General features: G+C 37.1%; 1 protein-coding gene across 1 annotated transcript in view; it reads left to right on the top strand.

Annotated features, from left to right (window-relative positions):
* Positions 1 to 22,212, top strand: part of LOC131952184 (RYamide receptor) — a 72,441-nt gene that overhangs the window by 40,582 nt on the left and 9,647 nt on the right. Inside the window, exon 2 of the mRNA XM_059314746.1 lies at positions 13,015 to 13,265. Within this exon, the coding sequence (XP_059170729.1) occupies positions 13,015 to 13,265 (251 nt within the window). The remainder of the gene's footprint in view (positions 1 to 13,014; positions 13,266 to 22,212) is intronic.

The following is a 22,212-nucleotide window of genomic DNA, read 5'->3' as shown; positions in this document are numbered from 1 at the left end:
GTCAAAAAATATCTCCTCCACAAGATATTTCCTTCAAAAGATATTTCCTACAAAAACTATTTCCTCCATAAAATCTACACCTCATGCCTCCACATTTTCCCAGATCTTATTAATGAGCGTTATTACAGTTTGCAGAGAGCAACTAATTGGGCTATGTTGAATGCACGACGTCCCATTAGTCAAATTACCGACTAAAAAACGTAATACATCCTGATAGTTTCTAAGGGAAAGTACTCTTAAGGAGCGGATTCTCCGATCGCCTCACATCTAATGAAATATGGCGGCGTTGTGTCGGCGCGCTAATCCAATTAATTAATTTTAATCCGACATGAACTTGTTTAAGGAATGAGATAATGTGTTGGGTTGAGTAAAAACAAAGTTAGAGGGAAGAAGAAGAAGAAGAAGAAGAAGAAAGAAATGACCGAACATATAAACAACCCGGCGCTTATGTTGAAGCTGGTCTTCTGTGCATTGGATACGTTCCAAATAACTGTCTCTTTCACTCAAAGATCATACGGCATTCACAAACAACATAAAGTGCAAAAAATGAATAAGTTATAGCTGTGTACAAAGGATGAATTGAGCTCGGGAATTTTATCTGTAGCCTATACTATTCATGTATTAACTTTATGTTATTATTGTCACTGTCGCTCCTCAGTTAGCCATCATTAAAAAAACGAATGAAGCGAACAGGTCATATTACGATACATTGGGTAGGGATGGTATTCAGCTATGTTATTGAACAAGTTTCCCTTTCAAACCTAACGGTCTATGGGGCAAGTGAAGTAGAGATCACTTGTTTCTCTGACCTCGACATTAGATTAGATATGCCCAGCCGCCTTTACTTTCCGTAACGTGAGTTAGGTACCCATCAGAGTTGGGTGGACTCAGGGACGGTCTACTGACTTGAACCCGGATTCGAACTCGAGACTAACGGGTTAGCAGTTCAGCTCTCTACCGCTAGACCACTCCGTCCCATATTGAACACTTTAACTTTGTTAAGATGTTTGCACTTTATAATGTTTAGAATGATTGGATGAATAAGTTGACATAACTGGCTTGCATATTTTGTACTTTAACACGTAACCCGGCTTTAGGGTCTGAAGGAACAAACATTATTTCTCTATTTTAAATTTTTTTAGTAGCAACCGATATTTTAAAGGTTTGACGTGTGAGTGGTGGTGGGGGGGGGGAGAGTCTTGAAATCTTTAGATGTTTTGAATTATGATATTTGGTTAACCACACACTATATATATATATATATATATATATATATATATATATATATATATATATATATATATATATATATATATATATATATATATATATAACCACGATGTTTCAAGATGCCAATGGCATGAATATGTTTGATATGTCTTTGTGTAAAATTTGTAAAGTTCGATGTCTCTGTCCAGGAAAATATCCCGCCTGTCATGTGCACTTTAAACCGCCATTTCTTCTCGTCTGCTTCTCATTCAGACAAACCGCCTCGAGTCTGCTGGATGACATGACACAAAAGAACTTTGATAAAACTGTTCTAGAATTTTCCTGAATTTAAAAAAATTGTCTTTTATTACTAGGAAGTTGTATTTTTTTTTCGTATAAATAAATCATTTTTGAACTATTAATTTCGCTGAAAGACAGCTGATACTAAAAATAACGATAAAACTCGAAGTTTCAAATATGAGCATATTATCGTGATTAAGTTTTTTGTAATTAATGTCCACATGCCTGCCGTTCACGTCAGATTAAGGAAGTAATTAATCTGTAAGGTTTAATTATTCCAAGATTTGAAGTTTCATTAACGGATGTCGGTGGCATGATTATGAAATGAATTTTTTGTCATTAAAATGGAGCATTCGCTGCGAACCATTTCGTTTCATTTAGCGAAGTGCCGGTGACAGTTTTTAGTTATCGTTTTCCGACATGTTGACAAGTCAAATGATTCATGAGCTGAAATCATACTAACGAACACTAGTATTTGAAGATGTGTTTGCTACGCTGAGTTCCTTCCAGGCATCACTTCGGGGGTGGGGGAGGGGGTGGGGGTGGGGGAAGGACTACAGCACCCGCCCCCGCCGCGAAAGAAATGGAGTTTATGTAGAAAATATATACTTTTACCAGTGTCCGTCACCCCCCTCCCGAAAATGTTAGTCCGCGCCCCCTCCCCCGAAAATATCAAGTGCCCCCTCCCTGAGAAAAAAAAATTTCGAACCATTTCCAATACCAATTACCTCTTAAAACAATATGTGTTTTCAAGCAAATATAATAAAATACAACGCGTGTTAGTTCCAAAAATATTTCTAGGATTTCATAAAACGCAATTTTCCCTCTCTAAAGTAGAATTTAATTAAAGGTGATACATTAATTAACACTAATGACGCTTGCAATTCACTGATGCTTGTTTCATCGGCGCCATTTTGCGTCAACATTATAATTTTATTATCTTTCCTATTTTTTTTACCTAGCAAGAAGTTTTGAGTAGTCCTAGTTTTTGTGGAGTTTCAGCATTTGTATGTGTTGACGCAATCTCATTCTTCATGTCCAAAGCAATCTAACTTAGAAAATACTCAAACAGGCTATACAATGAATGAAAAAAAATAAAAAAAATAATTTTAATGGAAATCCTTGAAACGTGTTCGATTTTTTGATGCAAATAATTGGTCGATGCACCAGCATTGATAGTAAAATGTAATGAACTGGAGATATCTACAAAGGTAGAAATCAGATATCGACCTAGTGTTAGTCGAGTCGGTAAAGCTCATGGTTGCCAAACCGATAAGTCTTGGGCAGATGAGGTACGACAGCTGGAGACAGCCACTCTTCTAGGAGAGACAACTCCAAAATCAAACAACTGCTGCCTTGTAGTTTGTTCTTGGTTGGACAAAGGCTATGGAAGCAAATCTAAAAAGAAAAGAAGGCTGAAATAGGAGTCAGTGGCCTCATTGGCGCATAACCTGTTGACACGTATACTTAATTGTGATGGAGGGAGTCCCTTTAAACACTAAAATTAAGAGCGAAGAAGAAGAAAAAGTACCTACTTCTCACGAGAGAAATACTCTAATGATCAAAATCTCAATTACATCAAGATTATAGTTAGGTGTAGTTAACAACGAATACTTAATCTTGCTTTGTTTGAGTCAGTTGTTTTTAAAAACGAACACTATATTTAATTCGCATCAAAACACTTTCACCTTGATAAAAAAATTCCAGAAAAATTTGCGTCGATGCCAAGAATTTCCCATGGATCCTGAATGATCTAACTGCAATTTAAGCACCGTTTTAATCACAGTCACGTTCTCAGATCTACATAATCAATCACGTGATGCAGGGTTGACACGTGATCCCTGGCCACGCCCCGCCCCTGTCACCACAGAGGGGAGGTCTAGGGTTTCTGTGGGGCGTTGGTTCTGGGAGAAAAAACAGTCTAGACTTTAAGGTACTCAAGTTCCAGAAAAACCTGCAGCGAACGTGTTATTTATAAATTAACAGCATCTGCTCGTTGTTTATTTAGTTTGTTTTTTGTAATTTCTAGTCGTGTTACAGAAATATTGTTTTGATTTGGTTTCGTAATTTTTAGTTGTGTTGCAGAAATATTGTTTTGATTTGGTTTCGTAATTTTTAGTTGTGTTGCAGAAATATTGTTTTGATTTGGTTTCGTAATTTTTAGATGCGTTGCAAAAATATTGTTTTGGTTGTATTGTTTTGATTTGGTTTCGTAATTTGTAGTTGTGTTGCAGAAATATTGTTTTGATTTGGTTTCGTAATTTTTGTTGTGTTGCAAAAATATTGTTTTGATTTGGTTTCGCAATTTTTAGTTGTGTTGCAGAAATATTGTTTTGATTTGGTTTCGTAATTTTTTGTTGTGTTGCAGAAATATTGTTTTGATTTGGTTTCGTAATTTTTTGTTGTGTTGCAGAACTATTGTTTTTATTTGGTTTCGTAATTTTTAGTCGTGCAGAAATATTCTTTTGGAAACTATAGATAATGAAGTCCTTTATCTAAAAACATTGTCGAAGGAGGAAGAGTGCTGTAAAAGTAAATAAAGTTCTCGGATGAACCTTATGGTCCATTACGTAAATGAAGTAGAGTTCACCTGTTTCTGTGAACTCAAATAGTGTCGTCAGCACTATGCTCAGACGCCTTTGCTGTTCCCTAAGGCAAGTAAGGTACCCATTAGAGTTGGATGAACTCGGGACAAGTTTACTTACTGGATCACGGATTCAAACTCGAGACCTTCAGGTTAGCAGTCGGATGCTTTACCATTTGACCACGCCGTCCCATAGGGGATGCTGACGTTTAATGGTTTGCTTTGTGGGGAAGAAGGGGTGCTCTATATTAAAAATGTGTTGTCCTTAAAATCTCCGGTATTTCACCATATACGCGAGACACGCTTACATCTCCATCAAAATATCCACCCAACACCTCCATGGTGTCACAGACACCACACACTTCCTTAAACACCAGACACCTTTAGTCATCCACTCAGATACTATGCAGTACAAACTTAAAGCTACACAAAAAAAACAACCTCAAACTTTCAGCTTTGACGTTTTTAAACAACAAAAAAAACGTCCCTATTGAACACACAAGTTTTCTTTTGTACTTAAATTAAAAAAAAAACAAAGAATTTTCTTGAGAACAAAAAAAAAGAATTTTGGTTAGAAAAAGTTTTTTTCTTCTTCTTAAGATGAAGTAGGCGAGCGTGGAGAGAGACCAGTGAAACCACATTAGATAAACTCGTTTTCTTAATGGTCGCTTTACACACTTGCCGAGATGGAAACCCTTTTTAGCCCCAGTGTCTGGTGGGGAGGGGTAGATCATGGAGGTAGGGAGATGGCCACAAAATGTTGATGTTATGGGTGGAGAGATGGCCACAAAATGTTGATGTTATGGGTGGAGAGATGGCCCCAAAATGTTGATGTTATGGGTGGAGAGATGGCCACAAAATGTTGGAGAGATGGCCACAAAATGTTGATGTTATGGGTGGAGAGATGGCCACAAAATGGTGATGTTATGGGTGGAGAGATGGCCACAAAATGTTGATGTTATGGGTGGATAGATGGCCACAAAATGTTGATGTTATGGGTGGAGAGATGGCCACAAAATGTTGATGTTATGGGTGGAGAGATGGCCACAAAATGTTGATGTTATGGGTGGAGAGATGGCCACAAAATGGTGATGTTATGGGTGGAGAGATGGCCACAAAATGGTGATGTTATGGGTGGAGAGATGGCCACAAAATGTTGACGTTATGGGTGGAGAGATGGCCACAAAATGTTGATGTTATGGGTGGAGAGATGGCCACAAAATGTTGATGTTATGGGTGGAGAGATGGCCACAAAATGGTGATGTTATGGGTGGAGAGATGGCCACAAAATGGTGATGTTATGGGTGGAGAGATGGCCACAAAATGGTGATGTTATGGGTGGAGAGATGGCCACAAAATGTTGATGTTATGGGTGGAGAGATGGCCACAAAATGTTGGAGAGATGGCCACAAAATGTTGATGTTATGGGTGGAGAGATGGCCACAAAATGTTGATGTTATGGGTGGAGAGATGGCCACAAAATGTTGATGTTATGGGTGGAGAGATGGCCACAAAATGTTGATGTTATGGGTGGAGAGATGGCCACAAAATGTTGATGTTATGGGTGGAGAGATGGCCACAAAATGTTGATGTTATGGGTGGAGAGATGGCCACAAAATGGTGATGTTATGGGTGGAGAGATGGCCACAAAATGGTGATGTTACGGGTGGAGAGATGGCCACAAAATGTTGACGTTATGGGTGGAGAGATGGCCACAAAATGTTGATGTTATGGGTGGAGAGATGGCCACACAATGTTGATGTTATGGGTGGAGAGATGGCCACAAAATGGTGATGTTATGGGTGGAGAGATGGCCACAAAATGGTGATGTTATGGGTGGAGAGATGGCCACAAAATGGTGATGTTATGGGTGGAGAGATGGCCACAAAATGTTGATGTTATGGGTGGAGAGATGGCCACAAAATGTTGGAGAGATGGCCACAAAATGTTGATGTTATGGGTGGAGAGATGGCCACAAAATGTTGATGTTATGGGTGGAGAGATGGCCACAAAATGTTGATGTTATGGATGGAGAGATGGCCACAAAATGTTGATGTTATGGGTGGAGAGATGGCCACAAAATGTTGATGTTATGGGTGGAGAGATGGCCACAAAATGTTGATGTTATGGGTGTAGAGATGGCCACAAAATGTTGATGTTATGGGTGGAGAGATGGCCACAAAATGTTGATGTTATGGGTGTAGAGATGGCCATAAAATGTTGATGTTATGGGTGAAGAGATGGCCACAAAATGTTGATGTTATGGGTGGAGAGATGGCCACAAAATGTTGATGTTATGGGTGGAGAGATGGCCACAAAATGTTGATGTTATGGGTGGAGAGATGGCCACAAAATGGTGATGTTATGGGTGGAGAGATGGCCACAAAATGGTGATGTTACGGGTGGAGAGATGGCCACAAAATGTTGACGTTATGGGTGGAGAGATGGCCACAAAATGTTGATGTTATGGGTGGAGAGATGGCCACAAAATGTTGATGTTATGGGTGGAGAGATGGCCACAAAATGTTGATGTTATGGGTGGAGAGATGGCCACAAAATGTTGATGTTATGGGTGGAGAGATGGCCACAAAATGTGGATGTTATGGGTGGAGAGATGGCCACAAAATGTTGATGTTATGGGTGGAGAGATGGCCACAAAATGTTGATGTTATGGGTGGAGAGATGGCCACAAAATGTTGGAGAGATGGCCACAAAATGTTGATGTTATGGGTGGAGAGATGGCCACAAAATGTTGATGTTATGGGTGGAGAGATGGCCACAAAATGTTGATGTTATGGATGGAGAGATGGCCACAAAATGTTGATGTTATGGGTGGAGAGATGGCCACAAAATGTTGATGTTATGGGTGGAGAGATGGCCACAAAATGTTGATGTTATGGGTGTAGAGATGGCCACAAAATGTTGATGTTATGGGTGGAGAGATGGCCACAAAATGTTGATGTTATGGGTGTAGAGATGGCCATAAAATGTTGATGTTATGGGTGAAGAGATGGCCACAAAATGTTGATGTTATGGGTGGAGAGATGGCCACAAAATGTTGATGTTATGGGTGAAGAGATGTCCACAAAATGGTGAAGATATGGGTGGAGAGATGGCCACAAAATGTTGATGTTATGGGTGAAGAGATGGCCACAAAATGGTGAAGATATGGGTGGAGAGATGGCCACAAAATGTTGATGTTATGGGTGGAGAGATGGCCACAAAATGGTGAAGATATGGGTGGAGAGATGGCCACAAAATGTTGATGTTATGGGTGGAGAGATGGCCACAAAATGGTGAAGATATGGGTGGAGAGATGGCCACAAAATGTTGATGTTATGGGTAGAGAGATGGCCACAAAATGTTGATGTTATGGGTGGAGAGATGGCCACAAAATGTTGATGTTATGGGTGGAGAGATGGCCACAAAATGTTAAAGATAAGGATGTAGAGGTGGCCACAAAACTTAAAAACGAATACACAAACAAAGCCGACAAATTCGATACAGTAAATATTTGTCCCAAGTCACCAGACATATTTAATATTAGTTCCGGTTTAATGCTTTCAATAGTTTGATCTCGAACGGTATGGTATAACTCACAATCCAATTTTTAAAAATAAATATTTCTAAAAATCATTTCGATGTGTGTAGATATTTAATGATGATCAGATCTTACTCAGATGTAGCCTATATACATAGAAGGAAACATCAGCTATAAGTTATCTATCTTGATGCCCGACTTTAGAATGTATATTCTGGTTATAGACACTTAATAAAAATGTTGACAGATTTTGACACTTTAAGAATTTCATCTCAATGATAGGGGGTCGGCGTTGTCGTGTCGGTAAAGCTCATGGTTTCTAAACCGAAAAGTCTCGAGTTCGAACCCTAGGGCAGATGAGGCTCGTTAGCTGGGGACAGCCACTCTTCTAGGAGAGACAACTCCAAAATCAAACAACTACTGCCTTGTAGTTTGTTCTTGGTTGGACAAAGGCTATGGAAGCAAATCCAAAAAGAAAAGTAGAGTCAATGGCCTCAATGGCGCATAACCAGTTGACACGTAATCCTTAATTGTGATGGAAGCATGGTCGAGTCGGCAAAGCTCATGGTTGATAAATTCGAAAAAAGTCTCGAGTTCAAACCCTCTGGCAGATAAGGCTCGATCCTTCCCAACACTAAAAATTAAGAACAAAGAGGAAGAATCTCAATGATTTTGTTTATTTCACAGCTGACTGACGCTTTATTTATTTTTATTGGATTTTGTGAGATTCCGTGGATTTACTTTTGCAAGTTTGCATTTACTGTCTTATTGTGTGCATTTAAAAGCTTGCCATTACAAAGCTTTCTCTAACAGATTTGTTGTTTATCTATGATATTGACCTGGGATCCCAGAGGCGTAGCCAGCAGAGCGTAAAGAGAGGCTGGAATAGCTTTCTACCAATCAGATTGTGCCCTTTTAAAACCTGAGAAACCTAAGGACTGTTCTAAAGTTAATTTACTCGAGGGCGTTTCAAGTGATGTTTGGCTTGAGACTGTCTTAATTAATATTAATACTTTATTTTTCTTCCTACAAGTTTCTTTTTAGTTAAGTGAGAGTTCCCGTCTTAGCTTTGTGTGAAATATTTCTTTTAACTCGATGTCAGGGTATTCTTTAAAATAAAATCTGATATTATTCCTATATTCCTGCATAGGCGAGCTATATAGTCGATGGTATAGTCTGTTTTCGTCTTCTGTTCTTTGTTTAGTAAAGTGTGATTGCTTTATTTGTTGTTGCTGTTTGATTGGTGGTTTTTAATATTTTCGCAAGTTTTTGCTTTGCTTTCTGTACTAGCATACAATCTAAATAAATGCGTTCCTCAGTAAAAAAAAGTAAAACACCTTTCTCAGACACTTACGTTTACAAACCATAAAATAGTTATTGCTCAACTACAAATTAACCCCACTCGCAGAACAAAGAATACATTTTGGAAACTCAACAACACACTTCTAGAAAATAGCGAATACATCGCAGAAATAAGGAAGCTAGCATCAGAATTCACACAGAGAGCATCAAACACACACGCACTAAAGCACCGGGAAGATTTTAAATATATAGTACGGGAATACTCTATCAAAATAGCAAGGCAAATAAACATAGATAGGAAAAATATGGAAGAACTACTAGACAGACAACTAGATACGTTAATCAGTCATAATGCATCGCAGGACAAAATTGATAAAGTAGAATCAGATTTATACAAAATACAACATATTGTCTGCGCTCTTATGTCGGTGCTCTTTTGTCCGCGTTCTTATGTCGGCGCTCTTTTGTCGTGCGCTCTTTTGTCAGGATGCCCTTAATTACATAACAAGGCTAAACAACGATGACTGTACCAATTACGAAAGAGGAAATATCCAAGACGATAGACGGACTAAAAACTAAATAAAGCTCCAGGACTAACCAGTGAATTTTATAAAACTTTCAAAAATGATTTAATACTCCTTTTACACACTACATTTCAAGACATACATAAAAGACATGATCGTGCTACAGATTTTAACAGTGCATGTATAACTCTTATTCCTAAACATGATACGGACAGGGCAAAAATTATAGATTACAGATCTATATCTTTACTCAATAGTGATTATAAAATATTGACAAAAACTTTAGTTAAGAAACTCGAACCTTTCATATCTAAATTAATACACCCCGATCAGCAGTACAGCATACCAGGTAGAAACATACACAACCACACGCACTTAATCAGAGACATCATACATTATAGCACGCAGCAAGACACACAACTAGCAATTCTTAGCATCGACCAACAGAAAGCTTTCGATAGAGTTTATCATACATGGTTAAGTTTTAACTTAACTTTTTTGAAGTTTAATTTTTATTTTATTCAAGAATAATTAAAAAAAAACCAGATGACAAGCAGCAGGTGGTTTAGTAAATAAACAGATCGTCCATCCGTTTTGAAGAAGAAGTTCTCAAAGATCTACTGTTGTGTTTTAAAAGATATTTACGATAATGAAAATTAGTTATGACGTTAACAATCATGGCCGCTTATCAAAGCTTATGTATTAAATTTTAATTAAGCCTGTATAAATCTAAAAATAAATTTCTTTCCTTAGAGTAAGCAGTTACCGTAAACAATTAGCGCCAAACAAAAAAATGACCAGACACTTATTCTTACTTCCCTTTATCAATCACAATTTGTAAATCATGGCTTCTCAAAAAGGGACAGAACTGTAGTTTTCGAATTATCCAATTACCTCTCTTGTTCATTTGTTTAATTTTTCTATTTTTATACATCGAAGTTTCTAATCAAAATCTGGTCGACTTCCTTAGCAACAGCGGCATACTTTTCCAATTCATTAAACAGCTCAACACATGAAGAATATTGATTGTACCGGGTGAAAGACACTGGGTGTACTCCGTTTTATGACAACACGTTATTTCCCTTTCCTGTAATGTCATAGGTTTGTTATTTCCCTTTCCTGTAATGTCATAGGTTTGTTATTTCCCTTTCCTGTAATGTCATAGGTTTGTTATTTCCCTTTTCCTGTAATGTCATAGGTTTGTTATTTCCCTTTTCCTGTAATGTCATAGGTTTGTTATTTCCCTTTTCCTGTAATGTCATAGGTTTGTTATTTCCCTTTTCCTTTAATGTCATAGGTTTGTTATTTGCCTTTCCTGTAATGTCATAGGTTTGTTATTTCCATTTTCCTGTAATGTCCAGGTTTCCATGGTAATATAGAATCTTGTAAGGTGTAATCTGTGTGGTGTTAATGATGTATTTCCGTCTAAAATGGAATAAAACTGTCTAATAGTTCCGGAGATCCTCAACATTTTGTGACATTGAAAGTGATGGACTAGTATTACGGTAAGACGTAATACACCGTCTTTGGGGAGAAAGTTGGCGAGTTGAATGAGGAAATTAGTGTGTACGTGAGTGAGTGTGTGTGTGTGTGTGTGTGTGTGTGTGTGTGTGTAACGTGGGGAGGGGGTAACAAAACGAGGGTTTCAAACTATTTTCGTATGACTTAAATTAAAACACCGGGTGGGCTAGAACCTGGATGGTGTACCTGGATCATTGAAATTTGGGCCGTTCGATGGGGACCTTTAAATCAGGGACCGTTGAAAGTGGCTAAAAAGTGTAGTAAAATATTTTAATGTTTTTTTTTCTAAAGGGTGTAAATGACACTATGGAAAAACAATAATTAATTATATTTCATGTTTGAGACTATACATTTAAAAAACCACATACACACACATATTATATATATATAAATATATATATATATATATATATATATATATATATATATATATATATATATAATATAAATATATGTATATATATATATATTATATACAAATATATATATATATATATATATATATATATATATATATATATATATATATATATATATATATGTATACATACATATATAAATGTATAGGTATGAATATATATATATATATATATATATATATATATATATATATATATATATATATATATATATATATGATATAATATATGTATATGTATATATACACGTATATATAAATATGTACATACACACATACACACACACACACATATATATATATATATATATATATATATATATATATATATATATATATATATATATATATATATATATATATATATATATACATATATAAATGTATAGGTATGAATATATATATATATATATATATATATATATATATATATATATATGTATATATATATATATATATATATATATATATATATATATATATATATATATATATATACATGATATAATATATGTATATATACACGTATATATAAATATGTACATACACACATTCACACACACATATATATATATATATATATATATATATATATATATATATATATATATATATATATATATATATATTCTCTTGAGCTTGAAGTCCGCACCTCACGTGATACAACAGTCTTATAGTCAGCGTCAGACCCTCCTGCGGCTAATTAATTACATCCCGGCCATTAACCAACGTTCCCCTGGCTTTTAACCGACATCCCCGGGGGGCGGGGGGCAGAACAAAAGTAGATTATGCAGGACGGACCCTCAGATTTCGGCCTAGGTCACGGGGTCGTCTGCTTCGATGGACAGTGGTCGAGACGTATCGGCTCAATCAGGGGGACTCTACCCCGGGGCTGCCAACACTGTGGGACAGCCCGCTGATGCTAAAAGAGTTATGAAAAAACCTTTGGCTCTGAGGTAGACAAGTATGTAATTAAATGAATGGTTGTCAATAACTTGTCAATAGCTGAATGGGAAATGTATTGAAGCATAAACCGAGAATAGTAAGCACTTTATTTTTCTTGAATGAATGCAGACTGGTTGAAAATACTTTTTATATTAGCAATCTTTCAAGTTCTCTCCCCTTTCACATCAGCTGTCTCACTCTCCTTTACCAACTCTTTTTATTTGTTATTGTGAGGAAATCTCAACAAAAATGACAGTAAATTCATGATAAGATATTACTGTAAAACTTCAGCAAAACTTTATGTTCAACCTTGGAAACCTCCAGTGTAAAAACTTATAAAAACTGTAAACTCTTATTAAAATGATGCTGTGAAATCTTGATAAAATCAAAGAAACCATGATAAAACTTTTCTGTAAAACCTCACACAAGTTTACACAACCTTCTTAAAATGTTGCAGTAAAACCTTGGCAGAAGTTACTGTAAAAAAACAATGTCTTAAAAACTTAACAACCAAATATTACTTTAAAAACATTACTTATAAAACTTTACTGTCGAACCTGGACAAAAAGTTACTGTAAAACCCTTAGAAAAAATACTGTAATACCCTTACAAAACTTTACTGTAAAACCCATACAAATCTTTACTGTAAAACTTCCATTTCTTCTGTCAGGTTGTGGCCGTGTTCCTGAGCGCCTTCACGCTGGTGGCCATGAGCGTGGATCGCTACGTGGCCATCTTGAACCCCATGCGGCCCAAACTCTCCAAGCGTGCCTTCAGCGTCATCATCACCGTCATCTGGATCCTCTCCTTCACCGTCCCCCTCCCCACCGCCATCACCTCCCGGGTCAACCTGACCTCGTCTGACTGCACGGCGCTCTGTCTGGAGCTGTTTGAGGACGATAACGACAGGTACATCTACAGGTAAACCCGTTTGTCATGTCAGTTCTTCTTTGTGATAAAAGGTGGGGCGTCGGGGTGGGGGATAGCATGCTTAATTTTGTTTTAATATTTTTTAGAGTCTTGAGTTTGGTAAACATCATGATAACGAGTTTTGCTGAAGGGATTCGGTATGTTGCTAAGTCGATTTCTGCCATTTTACTTGGTTATTTCTTATTGATATCAGGTCGATTGTTTACGTATTTAAGATGCTGGTTTGAACTGAAACGTATGTTTATCATAGTGACAATAATAGGCACGGGGGCTTTTCCGCATGTTTTATTTATTAAGTCAAACGAGCCGACCCGCAGCGTATCATACGCCGCTATTTAGTTGTTTTATTTTCTACTTTTCAGTAATTCATAATTGGTGAATTCGACAGTACTAATGCTGCCACTGAAAATATTTGCTTTAAAACACTAAACCCCCCTCCTTTCCCCTAACCCCGACCCCCCCCCCCCCCCCCCGTGAAAGCAGCCTCCTCTTAGTTATTTCTTAGTTACCTCCTGTAAGTTTAAAATCGAACTACATTATCTGCCCCTAATAGAAACCTGGTTCTACGATTTGTAAACATTTAGCTTTGTAAACATTTAGCGTGACCACAGCTCACAAGACAATGTGGGGGTGGGGTGGGGGTGGTAGTGATAGTGATAGTGATAGAGAGAAAGAGAGGGGACTGCAAGGAGGCGCTTGCAGCTTGTTTTCTAACGGCTCCCAGAAGAGGATTATATATATACGAGCCGACCCGCTGCGTATCATACGCCGCTATTAAGTTGTTTTTTTTCTACTTTTCAGTAATTTATAATTTGTGAATTCGACAGTACCAATGCTGCCATTGAAAATATTTGCTTAAAAACAACAACCCCCCCCCCCCCCCGCCACGTGAAAGGAGCCTCCTCTTAGTTACCTCCTCTAAGTTTAAAATCGTTTCAAACTAAATTATCTGCCCCTAATAGCCGTCACCAAACCCGTCTCTATGATTGTAAAATGTAAACAGAGTGAACACCGCTCACCAGATCATGTGGGGGTGGGGTGGGGGTGGTAGTGATAGAGAGGAAGAGAGGGGACTGCAAAGGCGCGCTTGCAGCTTGTTTTCTAACTGATCCCAGAAGAGAATTATATATATATAGATAGATATACAAAAATCATAACTTAAAAAAAATCATAAATATTAAACAGTAAAATATAATCAAAGAGCTCAATAAACTTTAAGTCAAGAAATTCTGAAAAAATACATTTTAAGGACTCTAAACTATTATTTGACATGGTATTATAAGTAAGATAATCGGTTTACGGTACAAATATTGTTTAGTATTGTTTCCCCTTCGTTAATGTTTATTTCCTGTCTATACGTGCAAATCTATGTTCTCTGTACGATCGTATTGTTCATTAAATCAGTGCGTTATTTTCTCATGTGAAGTGTTGAGCCAGTTTTGTGTAGATCCTGGCTTTGCTGCAGCATATTTATATCTGCACCGTGTTTGGACATTAGTTATTCCGTCTATGGATTCTGTGCTGTTTTTGTTCTCGCGAGGTCACTAGCGCGTTTGTTTTTCAACGGTTGATCCCGACTTGCGTAGATTGATCTCGTTTTTAGTTTAGTGTGATTTGTGTGTCTGACGTGAGACAGGTACCCATCATAGCTCTGCAGGTCCAGTGGATTCCTAGAGACTGGAGCCAGGGATCCGAACTCGAGACTTTTGAGCAACAGTTGAACGATCTACCATTCGACCGCTCAGTCTCATATATATTATTTAAACAGTCTTACATAAGAAAAAAAAATTCAGCCTACATCAAATACATCACTGTAGTGTTATTCTTGTTAAAGAGATATTAGTCAGCAACCACTTACCGCCCCCTCTATTCGCCGTTTTAGGAACTAAATCAACATTTCGTCTAAAAAGTTAATTACTCTAATTATCACCTCTCACCCAATTAACCTGTACGATTGAAATTTCAGTACTGGATTTATTTTACTATACAGGACACGAATTACCATATGGAGCTCAAATTTCTCATTCAATTAACTTTTTTGGGGCAGATACCCAAAATCGACCAACTCAACTACTACGTGATTTATATTGTGAAGTACGTAACAATTTAGCATAACAAGGACTACGTTGTCAGTCTAACTAAATAAACCATCTCGGACAAACATTTTTTTTTTTTTTATTTTTTTTATTTTGTTTTTATTTTTTTTTCGACGAAAACACAGTAGCCTATAGGTTTTTTTGCAAATGTTTGATGATTAGAATCTGAACTTATTTATATATTCTGCTAGATGCAATCCTCATTGTTATTGTACATTGTTTAAATTAAAAAAAATAATTATACGATTCATGACATTTTAATAATTAAATTTGAACTAATTTATAAATTTTGCTTGATACAATCATTATTGTTATTGTACATTGTTCACATAAAAAAAAATTATAATTATTTTTCCCCCACTGTTTACCAGTTACCGCAATTGTCTCTCCTTAACAAGCATGCAAGTTGACTCCCTTGCCGGCTTTAAACACCATTATTTCTAAACAAGATAGAATAACAACTCCATGGAATAACTTGATCTAGAGAAATTCGATGCTGTTTTTTTTACCTTTTATCTTATTTGCATTATCTTCCCACGCGAGTTTGTCCAAGGGCAACAACTCCACCGGGCTGTACATTTCATTAACGAGTTATCTGTCGCTAGGCGGATTAAGCTTGTGCGGAAACCGACTCGCCGGAAACGGAATGCAGTCCCGTTAACTTGTATGTGCCAATGATGTTATGCACGTCTAGGAACTATGTGAAGATATGTGTTGCGGGTAGTCCATAGTGTCATTATTAAGACATTTCACATTATTTCTAGTATACGATGTATTTTAAAATGTATCTAATTTTGTAAAACTTGGTACTTTAAAAAAAAAGCTTTCAAAATCACACTATTTTTTTTTTAAATTTCCGAACTTCCGTTCCGAGAGTACACCGTTTAGCTTATATGTGTGGGCTTAGACTAGTATCTTCTTGCGTGCACTTTCCCTTTTTGTGGTCTCGCTAAGTACCGGCTGAATGGGGATAACCATTAAACACCGGATTATTCTACACACGCTGTCGTTAGGTGTCGGACGTAAATCCTTTGAATAATCCTATTGACCATGGCCACGGCGTTATATGCCGTGGTCACAGAAATAAATTAACTGTTCTTAGGTTATTATAATGACCGGTATGTACTTGAGAGTGTGATATTTACTGTAGCTGTACATTTTAGAACACGTGGCGAAGCATGTTTTATTTCTGCTACTTCTTTTTCAGGTATATATATATATATATATATATATATATATATATATATATATATATATATAAGCAAATTGGATTCTGTATGTCAATCACATCCTGAATTAGATCGGGTATTTACAGAGGAATTTGCTCTGGTGGGCTACTAAAATACAATCATGTGACCGAAAAATGACCACGGCTGACCGTGGCCTTATATAAACTATACATTTTTTAAAGTGCTTGAATTAGATCGACCACTTGCAGATGCGACATTAATTGGGTCAGGAAATAGCTCTGGTCCCGTTGTCCCCTATAAAAATAACAGATTCTCAGAAATTTGATAATAAGTTGTTGAAAACTGACCATCTACTTAGCCGCACAATTTTACCTATTAAAGATTTGTCTACCTGAATTGTGGGCGTTGTCGCGTGATCCTAGTCTACATGACAACATTTGGCCGCATTAAAAACACTGTGGGATAATTTTCTAGAACAGCGTTATCGCCCCTGTAGCAACTTATAAGAAAAATGTTCATGCCGAGAACCTAGCCATGTTTTCCATCGCTTATCTTTCCCTACACGTACAGGGCTCCCAAAGGGGATGTAACTCTTCCTTGTTATGACGTAACTTCGCACCGCTTTAGAATTGCTTCCCTTTTACTCCCTATCTGCCGTAATTCAATTAAAAATGCTGTAGTAAAAACTAAATTGCTTCATGTCAGTTGTTTTTTTTTTTGACAAAGTTGTATTTAGAAAATGGCATAGGCGTAATAAATATCAAATAGAGCGTGTGTTAATTTTTTTTTCAAAAAAAAAAAACAACTAATCTAATTACTGAAATTAGAACCAAATCGTATGTTGCAAAGCTTAAAAATATTTTTTTTAAAGAAAAAAAGAATTTTGAAGCGAAAAAGTCTTACAAACTTGAGGTACGGCTTTTGTTTCAAGTTCAATTTGAGAAATAACAATTCTTTTTGTTTCCTATTCACGTGGTTTTTAGCAATGTAGTTTGATCCTTCTTTTTGATCACCTTTTCTATATTTAGCAGAAGTTCCTGTTTATGTCGTGATTTTAATGTAATTCAATTAGATAAATTTGGCCAGTGTTTCTTTCAGGAATCTCTTCAGGGGTCTACCCCCACCTCCCCCGAACGAAATGAAATTGACTTCGAAAATATATACTTTTAACAGTGCCCGTCCCCCGGGTAAAAACACTGTATTTGGCGGATTCCGCCTTACTAGTTTAACACCTTGTTAATTGTAAGGTAAAAGACCCACGGGAAAATATAAATGTTCTAAATACAATTTATGTTTTATATTATTTTAAAAGTTAATTAACTGATCAGCCTGGTTATTCGTCGAACCTGTGGTCAGTCATGTTGTTGTTATTGTTAGGCTGACTTATGATAAATTGTTCAGTTGTTATTGTTTTTCTGACTGCGTTTATTGTTATTGTTAGGCTGACTTATGATAAATTGTTCAGTTGTTATTGTTTTTCTGACTGCGTTTATTGTTATTGTTAGGCTGACTTATGATAAATGGTTCAGTAGTTATTGTTTTTCTGACTGCGTTTATTGTTATTGTTAGGCTGACTTACGATAAATGGTTCAGTTGTTATTGTTTTTCTGACTTCGTTTATTGTTATTGTTAGGCTGACTTATGATAAATAGTTCGGTTGTTATGGTTTTTCTGACTGTGGGCAATAATTTTATTGTTATTGTTTTGCTGATATTCTGCCAATTATTGCTTGGTTTTTATTTACATGACCTGTGGTTAGTACGTTCATTGTTATTGTTTTGCTTATCTTCAGCCATTCATTGTATAGTTTTCATTTACCCGACCTTTGGCCCGGTATTTTTAAATAAACATTTGTCTGCTTTATATTTTTCGACAACGGTCACGCCTCTGTTCCCTAGCTAATCTAAGCTAATCTGAGCTACAATAACAACGCTCTCATTTCATGGTTTATGCATGTCTGTATGCCAGCTCACAACATATAGATCTGTCCCTGGTATCGCATTATGCAACGATAGCCTGATTTTTGTTTGGCGTCTTGTCATAGAAGTTATTCAATCGCTTCTGCAATCATAGCCTTTGTGTCTAGTTTGTTTGGCGTATTATCATAGAAGTCATTCAATCAATTCTGCAATCATAGCTTTTGTGTCTAGTTTTGTTTGGCGTATTATCATAGAAGTAATTCAGTCGATTCTGCAATCATAGCCTTTGTGTCTAGATTTGTTTGGCGTATTATCATAGAAGTAATTCAATCGATTCTGCAATCATAGCCTTTGTGTCTAGATTTGTTTGGCGTATTATCATAGGAGTTATTTGAACGATTTGTCTTTTATTTTTCTATTATACGGTTCAGAGATGGTCATAAGGTATCTGACCCACCCCACCCCAAAACTACCGGCACGGATCAATATGACGTAAATTCTTCAATGTTTTATAAAGCGTTCATTCTTGTTTATGTAAACAAATGGGGTTGTGTGTCATCGTTCCATTTAATGCACGTCAAAGTTTTTAGCGAAAAGAATTTCCAAATTTTAATGTATCAAAACAAGCTGTGTTGTTTTTCCTAGTCTATGTTGTTGTGTGCATTAGCAAGTTGTATTTACTGTTGTCTTGTGCTTTAAGGGTTTATTTGCTCCTGTCTTGTGCTGAATGCGCCGTACAGTTGAGACATTACATGGCTCAAGTATTTCTGTAAGGACAGACCGTGATGAGGCACAAGACACCCAACCAACAGACAGCAGATTCATCTAAGTACTATCTCTCTCTCTCTCTTTAGAACTGGGAGTAGACACATACTTTTTCCCTTATACAAAATGCCACTTGTATTTTATATCTGCTCGACGCTTGTTTGTGCAGTCAATCAAAGATTGAACAAATGTGCATCTACTACGCGAAATGCTGGGAGAAGGGTAAGCAGACTGATAAGGAATGAAAATATTTCGTTTAAAGAAGTGGGGGCTAATTGTAGTAAAGGGGTCTACGACAAATTCCCGAAAGACACTTGCCTGAATGCAGTTTGCCCGAAGGCCGATTTCCCAAATGGACACTTGCCCGGATGCGACAAATGCCCGAATGGACACTTGCCCGAATGCGACAAATGCCCGAATGGACACTTTCCCGAATGCGACAAATGCCCGAATGGACACTTGCCCGAATGCGACAAATGCCCAAATGGACACTTGCCCGAATGCGACAAATGCCCGAATGGACACTTGCCCGAATGGGACAAATGCCCGAATGGGACAAATGCCCGAATGGACACTTGCCCGAATGCCACTTGCCCGAAGGCCGTTTGCCTGAAAAATTTTAACATTTATATACTACCAAATATCATTCGTAATGAATTTAAATTTGAAATGTTGCTAAACAAAGCATATTTACGCAAAAAGAAAGAAAATAAATAATATTGTTTTATTATTTTACCCCTCAGACAATCTTAATTAATTTGTATTTGCTGTATAAAGTGTAGAAACATACTTTCTCTTTCATCTATGAAATAAGGCAAAAATACCATTTTCATAAATCTGAGGATTTTAAAATGAATTTTGCTTTCTTTATTAAGTAATCGCTTTAATTTGTCGCATTCGGGCAAGTGTCCATTCGGGAAATCGGCCTTCGGGCAAACGGCATTCGGGCAAGTGTCTTTCGGGAAAACGTCCATCTCCCGTAATAAAGGCATCGACTAATTGCATATGTGTAAGATAGTTAGTGTGATGACGCAAGATTACGTCAGACATGTTTAGCAGATATAGGTTAGCAGAAACAGACTATCTATAGGCCTAGTTGGTTGGTCAGATAGAGGCCAATGGGCGCACAGGGCGGACCGGTCACGTGGGACGGTCAGCTGACCACTGAGGCGTGGGTCAGTAGAGCGATAGGCCAGGGTTGTTAGGTAGCGGTCAGAGACGGCCGAGGAATGTAGACAGTTAAGAGATCATGATTAGCTAGCGAGGGCAGAAGGTGTTAGGAAGCGGTTAGAGACGGTCGTAATATGTAGAATGTAGAGAACAGTTAGTGTTAGGATTGGTCATGGGAGTGCGTAGTAGTAGGTAGCATGTGATATGAACAGTCAGTAGTAGAAGTAAATAGTACAGTGTAGATCAGTTAGGTAGAAACTTGAACATATATATCATTTTAATAAAGAACAATTATAGTTGAACTTGAACTGTGTGTTGTTGGATCCATTCGTTACCGCGCCTTCATAAAAATCCCCACCCTCACATCTGGTGGAGCGCGGGTCGAGTGAGGGAAAGAACGCATATCAGCTATTCATGACGGAGTACGACTGGTGTGCGGCTTTCTTCAACTCAACACAACAGCGGGTTTCTTCAACCGGAACGAGTTTGGATTAACAACACAAGGAAACAGTCTACATGTCCAAAAGATAAGTACCTTCCAAAATTTTTTTAAACGTTTGGGTTTAGACTCGTGCTGGATATTTGGTACCAGCGGTTTTTCTGCCTCTTTCTTATCTGTTTCTTCAACCACACTACCCTTAAAAATGCCTCCATTGTACGAAGTGGGCACTAAAACTGAGCTCAAGTCAGGCCTAGAAGAGTCAGGTAGAATTGATGACTTGTTGCTATACACAAATGTTCAGAATACAGTTAAAATGGAACACAAAACAAGAACTATTGAGGATCCAGATATTCTGGATGAATTGATTATTAGGCTTGGACAATACACGACAACAGAAAATCGAGACTGGTTATTAACTGTTAAAGAATTTGACGTAAAAACTCTAGATGATCCAGATGCTATGGAAGATTTGATCAATAGAATTGTAGATTACAAGGTATTCGGAGATCCAGATTCCTTGTTGACTGAAGAAGAATATGATGCAAAGATAGATGCCGAGTTAGCAGAGAAACAAAGAGAAGCAGAAACATATATTGCCGGACTTAAAGAAGAAACAGAAAGAATTCGTAAAGAAAGAGAAAAATTGAGAGAACTTTGCCAAGCCAAACAAGAAACGGTGCAAAGTTTAGATACTAATAATAACAACCAGACAGCTGAAACAACATTTTACTATTCCTACGACTCAGATTCAGATGACACGTTCAGTGAAGCAAGCGAAATACCTACTACAAAAAGTGAAACACCACATAGGCCTACACTCCAAAAACATAATACGGCAAATCACACCATTCAGATTAACTACAGTCAACAAAAACACAAGTACAGTGTCAGATGCTACTATTGTAATAGAACAGGCCACAAACAAATAAATTGCAGAATACGATATTATGATAGACGCCAACAAGATGCACAACGCAACAGACCAAAATATAGACAGATTAATAGAATAGCATTTATGTCATCGTTTACAGAAGCCAGTAAAAGAACAGACACATTTACGTCAAAAATTAATAACAGATACGCCACAGCAATTAGGGATACACACTGCTCCACAGTGGCAGTACGTAACACATTCGTACAACACCACCAATTCACAGGCAGAACACAACTTGTTCACAGTTCAAGAGGCAGCACATATGTTTGGCCAACAGCTATAGTCACCATAGCCACACCCTCAGCGTGTAAAACAGTTGAAGCAGTTGTTTTCAAAAACGGGCCATACGATATGATATTAGGCAACATTACAGGAGTGAAGCAATTTAATGTAGAATTTATGAGCCACAAGCAACAAATAAA

Source organism: Physella acuta, unplaced genomic scaffold, assembly GCF_028476545.2.
Source record: "Physella acuta isolate Inbredline_101_S28 unplaced genomic scaffold, ASM2847654v3 ptg000857l, whole genome shotgun sequence".
NCBI lineage: Eukaryota > Metazoa > Mollusca > Gastropoda > Physidae > Physella > Physella acuta.
This window is presented reverse-complemented; position numbering and strand designations above follow the sequence as displayed.